Source organism: Oryza sativa, chromosome 5 (genome assembly GCF_034140825.1).
Source record: "Oryza sativa Japonica Group chromosome 5, ASM3414082v1".
Lineage (NCBI taxonomy): Eukaryota > Viridiplantae > Streptophyta > Magnoliopsida > Poales > Poaceae > Oryza > Oryza sativa.
In genome coordinates, this window is record NC_089039.1 from 14,873,862 (window position 1) to 14,881,678 (window position 7,817).

Genomic DNA, 7,817 nt, shown 5'->3' on the forward strand with positions numbered 1-7,817 from the left:
CGAGGTGTCGACAGCGGAGTCCTTTCGGACGGCGGCGGCCTGAGTGTCGATGTCCTGTCCGTGGCAGGATGAAGATGGTTCGGGCGGTGGTCCCGTAGGCAGTGGCGGCGGCCCGGGACAGTGGTGGTCTGAGCACCGGCGCAAGGATCTTGTCGAGGAGCAGGTGGAGGTCGACCTTGGCGACAGCGGCGGCCCAGGACAGCAGCGACCTTAGCTCTGGCGCAAGGCTCTTAGCGAGGAACAGGCGGAGGTCAACCCAGGCGGCAGCGGCGGTGGGCCTAGGGGCAGCGGGACACCGGGACCCGGGACGGCAATGGCTTGAGCACCGGCACGACGCTCCCAGCGAGGAGCAAGGCTGAGGTTGACTCTAGCGGCGGCAATGGCCCTATGGGCAACGGTGGCGCCCTGAGAACGGGCACAGGACTCTCAATGAGGAGCAGGTGGAGGTCGGCCCCAGCGGCGGCGGGCTGGGAGTACAAAAGGCGGACAAACATCCTCTGACGACAACGATGGCCCTATGGGCGGCAGAGGCCAAGGAATTTTGGCGAAGTGGAAGTCGATCCCGTCGGCTCGCGGCTAGTTCTGACTAAACACCGAACGATGATGGATGAAAGTCAGATGAAGATGGCACCAACGAAGGTTGACAACGACGGCACACTAGGGGCCGCGGCGACTAGACGACTTCCACTCGCTAGTATGTCGGGAAGAAGAGAAGGAGGGGTGTGCCGAGGTCATTTGTTTTTCTTTTCTTTTTTGATTGAGTGTTCTCCTCCTTGTTGAGGTGTGAGTCTAAGTGTTCTTATATCCTTTTGGCTCTGTATATCCTATCCTTCATGTATATAGAGGCCGGACTAATGAAAATCTATTATCTAAAAAAAATCTTCCACTCACACCAAAGCCAAATATAATCCACACAAACAAAACGAGCTCCTGCCAAACTTGGTAAAGGTGATAGGCACCGAAAGCCACCTCACTTCCAATGGACGGCAGAATCCCAGCTATAGCTAGCTAGCTTAGGTTCTTCGTTCCGGGATCAGTTGACAGTGTCCCCCATCACATCTGCTTCCCCTCTGCATCGTCTGTCAATACGATCCGCGGTTCGGCTGGTTTCCACTTTCTCCAGGCAGACTGGCGTTTTTCCAAGCTGTCATTTGCTAGTGGTTGCTATTAGTGATTTGATTGGAACCTGTAGTACCGGCTAGTGGATGTCGTTCACATCTGATGTTCCAAGAAGCAAGAGCAGCGAATTAACCAGGTTTGTTCATACAGCAACGAGCAGCAGGAAGCAATTGCACATTGTTTGAACATTCACTGAACCGGGAGGTGAGATAGCCGTTCCTTGACTCATGTCATCACTCATCACATCTGATCAGGGTCAATGAGGAGGAATATCCAATATTACCTTTGTTTATTACCAACCTCTTGAAATTAAGATACTTGAACAATGCTGAAAAATTCTGGAAATACTTCAAGAGTAGGGCACTGGTATTATATACATACCAATACCATCCTGAAAATGTTAGAGGACGGTCAGGGCACCAAGGTTCAGTGTTGTGCAATATGATCTATGATGCTGATCTACTTGTAGTTTAATACAGGATGGGATCAAACAGCTGAAAGTACAGAACTTCTCGTAGTTGTAAAAGGGAGTATGTAGTCAAAACTCAGAAAGGGATAAGTGGGTGATATCTTCCATGCTCTTTTATTACAAGATTACAACTGCATTAGGAGGTAAGAATCTCAACCCCCTTCAATTTAGAGGTACCTATACAATTACTGCGATTTTGAAAGAAACATAGATCTGCTAAAGAACTAAAACATACATATATTTAGCCCAAAATGATGCATAGCAAGGCTAGTAGAGCAAGTAAGATAACTATACAATTAGCTATTCCTGACAAGAATTCTGTTGAGGCACACCACAAATCTAGGGAGCAATATTAGAGCTTGCAATTTGATTTTCATCTTCCATCTGGTGTCATGAGCTGGGAGAAGATGTTGCTTGGGGTCAGCCCATCAGACTCCACGCTCGCAATGCTACGGTCAGTGATGCTCAAAGAAGTTGTCGTTGTAGTGGTAGTAGTCACGTCGGTCGACGGCTCATCTGAATGCAGCCTGGCCACAACCAGCGGCGACGTGCTCGCTGACGTCCCCTCGGTCAGGCTGCTACTGTCCTCCGTGCTCTCCTGCAGCTGGAGCGCAAACTCGAGGTTCCAGAGCACATCACCCATGGACGGCCTGTCGACGCTGCGATCGGCCACACATTTCTCCGCGGTCTCGGCGAACTTCAAGAAGCACTGGGGAGCGATCTTCCCTTTGAGGAGTGGGTCAATGATCTCGCCAAGAACACCTTTCTTCTGGCAACGCAGAGCCCAGTCTGCAAGGCTCACTTGCTCCTTCGGAAGTGATGGGCTCAGGGCGTTGCGGGCGCACAGGACCTCGAACAGCACAACTCCGAAGGAGTAGACATCAGATTTCTCGGTAAGCTGCTGCCGTCGGAAGTACTCAGGATCAAGGTATCCGAAGCTGCCCTTCACCACTGTGCTCACATGGGTGTTGTCCACGTTTGGACCGGCCTTGGACAGCCCGAAGTCGGAAACCTTGGCAACCCACTTGTCATCCAGCAAAATGTTGGTGGTCTTGACATCGCGGTGGATGATGGTTTGCTTTGCACCCGTGTGCAGGTAATACAGCCCACGGGCGGCGCCGATGCAGATCTCCAGCCTCTGCTTCCACGACAATGGTGGGTTCTTGGTGTTGTACAAGTGTTCTCGAAGTGTCCCATGAGCCATGTAGTCATATACCAAAATCATCTCATTCCTATCCTCGCAGTACCCGATTAGAGACACAAGGTGACGGTGTCGGAGCTTGGACAGCATCTCAATCTCATTCTGGAACTCATGGACACCCTGCTCAGACAGCGGGTTCCCACGCTTGATTGCAACTCTAGTGCCACTGTCTATCTCTCCAAGGTAAACGTTGCCAAATCCACCTTTGCCGAGGAGGAAGGATTTGTCGAAATTGTTGGTGGCAGCCTGGATTTCTGCAAACGAAAAGTGCCGGCAAAGATTGGCTGGCAGCATCGAGTGGCTCCCTGTGTTGGTTGTCTTTCCTGAGGTGGCTGACTGTGACTTGGTGAAATCAGTGAGAGGAGTCCAGCGTCCTTCATCAGATTTGCCAGTATCCTTTGCTACCTTCTTCTTTCGTCTACAGATGATGCACAATCCAACACAAGCAATCAACAACACGGCAAGGCCACCCACTGCTCCACCTATGGCTGCTGGGGCAACACTCTTTGATTTACCTCTACTAGATCCCCCATTGGGATTCACACCAGGCTTTGGTGGAAGTGGAGGGTTGAGCCCAGCAAGGTTATTTCTTCCAAGGTCCTGTAGCTTGAAGACCTCAAGGCCATTTAGTATTGCATCAAAATACTCTGGTTTGCTTGAAAGATCAGGGTGAAGCGCGACCCACAGGTCCGTCTGGCCAGAACCAACCGTTGTGACAACATAGTTGGTATATGTTGTTCTGCCAATTCCTCCACTCCAAACAATGACGTCCATTTGATTCTGCGCCGTCTGGTTGTTGATGTAAATGAAAAATGATCTCTGATTCACCTTGGTTATTGGATACTGGATCTCACAGAAATGGAACCTCAAGAGGTAGGTGAACCCCGCATCAACCGGTAAGATCCATGTAAGATTGTAGTTCAGGTTGATCTGTGCAGTTGGCCCCATTGACCTTGCTGTTGCGTAGACTGCAACTGGTGCAGTGTAATTTGGCTCAGTATTTGGATATTTGATGGTGACATTACCATCTTTGGAGAAGGTCACCCCATAGGCAGCACCATATATGTAAGGAGAATCATTATCCCAAGAACGATAGAATCCAGAATCACCTTGCGGAGAGATGGGCTGTCCCCCAACATTGAGCCGGTACATCGTTTGGAGACCCATCACAGGATCTATGCCATATTGCACATTGTCCCCGCCATTGGCAGATGTAGGTGTCGGTGTTGTGAAGATGTCAGGCGTGGGCACAATCTCAATCCCATTCACAAATGCATAAGACCCGTTTCGTGTGGACGGGGCAAAGGTGAGTTTTAGGCTGCTTGAAGTGACATTAACCGAGAATTCTCGAAAGAAGTAGGCAGAGCTTGTTGCCAGAGCAGTTTGTGATGCGTTGAAGTTGTCTAAAAGGATCAGATTGTTGGTTGTGACACCAAAGTAGGCATTTGCAGAATCAAGGTTCCCATTATAATTAGTTGGATAGAAGTGTAGGCGCACGAACATGCGGCCTGGGCTGACAGGGAAGGAATAGGTGTAATTTGAAGTGAAGAATCGAGCAGTCATGTAAGGCACGGGTGATGGGAGCGAAGGGTCTTGGTATGAAGCCCTGGCTACATTGCCTTTCACCGATGGCGCAAACTTGGAGCTAGCATCCCCATCCCAGCTCCGATTGTAGCTATCAGGTTGCACACCAGAGGCTCCACAATTCAGAAAGATTGGAGCAGAGGCCGTGGAATTGTTATCAGCCGCCATGGCAATCGATAGGAGGGCTGACAGTGTGAGCCATTGGATGGTAGCTAGTAGGCTTGGGTGCATCATTGAAGTGGTGGTTGGTGTATCAGGATCAAAAGTTTGAGGATTCGTTCACATCAATTTGCTATAAGAGTTGGGAACACTTGCATAATGCCTTTTCTCTGGGTGGGATTTGAGGCAAGGAAAATGTAGAGTTTGGAGGATTGTACTCTTGTTTACTGAAGAAAGCACATCCAGATAGCTGTAATCCTGTAGATTCACCTGCAATCAGAGCAAACGAAGGGTTCGGAAATTCTGCAAATTGTAGATTGGAAAGATGAATAACAAGAAATGGATCCCTAATAATAGCACAAGTTTATCTGTTTAGATGATAAAATATTGGAAGCAAACTGAATATAAACCATACCGAGAAGTACTATGAAACACGGTAGTAATTTCTGCTGAAGAGAACAGAATTTGAAAGTTACGGCAAAACCTTTTGGTTTGATCCATTTTCTAGGTTATTATTATTACAAATTTCGCACCATCTACTGTTACAAAAAGAGATGTGTCGGACACCAGAACATTAAGTTGTCGATACTGAACGCGACAAATCCTTTGTCAAAAACTAATATAAGTCAACAGGTAAAATGTTAGAAATTTGTAACTAAAACCAAAAGAAAAATCTAAAAAGGGAGGAAAATAAACACGATCAAAGCTCCAGAACGATCATTTCGCATATGGGGAAAACTAACAGAATAAAAATCGCCCGTATTTCGCTAGTTCCGATCCCCATCTGCAAAACCGGCGATCCTGCAGTTCTGCTGATGAGAAGGGATCATAATACTAAGTACTCCAACTCCATTGCATGCAGCAAAACAGAAATACAAAGAGAACTCGATCGATTAGCTCAACTGATCAACCACCCCCACCCCCCAAACCTCCCAGCCCAGATTTGGGGTTTTTCGCTGGGCCAAAATTTCGCGCCAAGAATAGCAACCCCATAACCAAGAACGTACCCCAAGAATGGTAGCCGCGGCGGCCACGGAGCACAACCAATCCAAGCAGGAAGAACTAACAGGAGAGGAGATGAAGAGGCAAGAGCTAGTACCTCGTCGACCTCGCGGCGTCGGAGAGGGAGAGATGGACTCCGCGCGCCCCGCGGCAGTTTCTAGTTGCTGCGCGTGTTTCGGTGGCCAAAACGATGGTGGGAAATCGAGCTCGGGTCCGTAGTGGAGTTGAGGGGTGGATGATGGGCTCGTGCTAGTGCTAGTGCTACTCTTGTATATAGTGGAGTTTCACGGAGAGGTCCCTCTGTTCTCCACAAATTCGTCGTTGCTTTTCTCTTTCTTGTTCTTGTTCAGCTTCCTTTCTTTTTCTCCCATTCAATAAATTATTCTCATTTTTCTCCATTCCGGTGTGATGATGGTTTCTTGGTTATCTTTTTGTTTGGTATGGATGAATTATGGGGGTCAAGTCGGCACAATGGCACGCCCCTAGTTTTGTCGACGATGCCCTGCTTGGGGTTATAGACTTATAGTTGTGGAAAATCCAGTTGTCGGGTGAGCTAATTAACATTCTGTGGTGTTAGAGAATGCATGTGGTTGTTTGGTGTGCTTTTGTCGGGGAAACACTGAAACGAACTAATTTACCGGGCGCATTCTTTTCGGTCCGTAAGTTTTGACTGATTAGCTGCACGCAAAACAATAAACACAATTAGCACAGAATTAATTAAGAAATAATTATTAAGATGTTAAAAAAATAAATTTATTTGATTTTTAAAAATACCTTCTATCTATAAAGTTTTTCACACGCAATATTCCGTTTAGCAGTTTGAAAAACTGAAAAAGGATGAGTAGCCTGTGTAGCCAAGCTCAATTAGCTCATTACAACCGTAGACAGAATTGAGGAGAACTGTGTTTAAGTCATTTGCATTGATTCGGCCTCATGATTTTATTTTCTTTGTAGATCATCTATCAAGTTCAAGACATACGGTGTTCTGTTGATTGTTATATGCGTCACATTCGATAGAAATTTTCACTACTACACAAAACAGCAAATAGGTGTCGACGCTGTAGATACCGGAAGTGCTAAAACCGGCACCTATAGGTCTTTTTTCACCTCCACGGATTGAAAACAAAGAAAAATCGGCACCTTTAAGTGATTATAGGTACATTAGGTGTCATTTTTCAAAAAAAAACAACACCTTAAATTATTTATAGGAGTCGAATTTTTTAATGAACCGACACCTATAATAAATTAAAGGTGACACATTTTAAAAACCGAGCCGAGCCGAGGAGCGGATAAGACCGAGTGAGCGGTCGACAGCGCTGAATGAGCGGACAACTCTCTCTCTCTCTCTATCTCTCTCTCTCTCTCGCTCTCATCAGCGCGGCTCCCATGGGTGGCGGTGGCGCCCTCCTCTCTACCAGATCCAGCCGGGGGGGAGGAGGCGGCGACTGCGGCGGCGGGAGGCGCCCTCCCCTCCGCCAGATCTTGCCGGGAGGGGAGTCGGCAACAGCAGGAGGTGCTGTGACGGCCCGACAGCGGCCTCCCCACCCAGTGGTGGTGGCGGCCCGACAGCAGAGGCGGCTAAGGTGGCCCTTGAAGAAGTTATTCATGTTGTGTTCCCCTTGAAGGAGGTGTTCATGTTGTGTTCTTGTGCTCGGTTGTAAGGGGTTGAACGGGAGAAGGGAATTGCTTATTCGAGCCGATGCATTGAGCCGGTATTTTTTTTTTTTTGCGTTCCAGAGACCTCAAAGGTGTTGGTTCTGGAACCCGGCACCGATGACGGAAGTTATTTGTAAGGCCTTCATGGTGTCTGTTGGGAAAACTGGCACCTAAGGGGGTTTCTCAACCGGCACCATTTAGAGTTTATGTAGTAGTGTTTGGGACGATTTCTTGTACATTTCCGATCTTAGGATTTACTTCATGATTCGTGATCTGACGTGACTCTAACTCTCAGGATCTTGATAAACATCTATGTTAGGGTTTATGGTCCATACTTTGGTGGGGGTGGGAGGGGAGATATCGCTAGGCTTAGAGGGATGACCGTGAGAGATGACGGCTCGACAGTGGATAGTGAACATGAGCAGGAGGTGAGGCGGCGGCCCAACGGTGGACAGTGAGCACGGGCAAGCGGTGAGGTGTCAGGGTTTGCGCTAGAGCTACGGAGATGGAGGAGGGTACCAGAGGCAGGGGACATGATGAGGACCAGAGCACCTTGCCATTGCTGGTTTGAGGAGTAGAGGTGAGGGGAAAGGGGGAAGGCCGGGTAGGGGGTGTCTAGTAGGTGTT

The 7,817-nt window shown here is 48.3% G+C and overlaps 1 protein-coding gene across 2 annotated transcripts; it reads right to left on the reverse strand.

Annotated features, from left to right (window-relative positions):
* Positions 1–1,654: 1,654 nt before the first annotated feature.
* Positions 1,655–5,774, reverse strand: LOC4338403 (receptor-like protein kinase FERONIA). Of its 2 annotated transcripts, none has more exons than XM_015784639.3 (2): positions 5,632–5,774; positions 1,655–4,802 (listed from the first exon to the last, which is right to left on the reverse strand). In XM_015784639.3, the coding sequence occupies exon 2, from the start codon at positions 4,605–4,607 to the stop codon at positions 1,962–1,964; it is 2,646 nt and encodes an 881-aa protein (XP_015640125.1). In that variant the 5' UTR covers positions 4,608–4,802; positions 5,632–5,774; the 3' UTR covers positions 1,655–1,961. The 2 variants fall into 2 exon arrangements, with proteins under 2 accessions (XP_015640125.1, XP_015640126.1); XM_015784640.3 differs by having other exon boundaries at positions 1,655–4,835.
* Between the last annotated feature and the right edge of the window lie 2,043 nt (positions 5,775–7,817).

Excerpts from the sequence above, each read along its gene's own strand:
- LOC4338403 (XM_015784639.3), bottom strand. The coding sequence starts at position 4,607 with ATGATGCACCCAAGCCTACTAGCTACCATCCAATGGCTCACACTGTCA.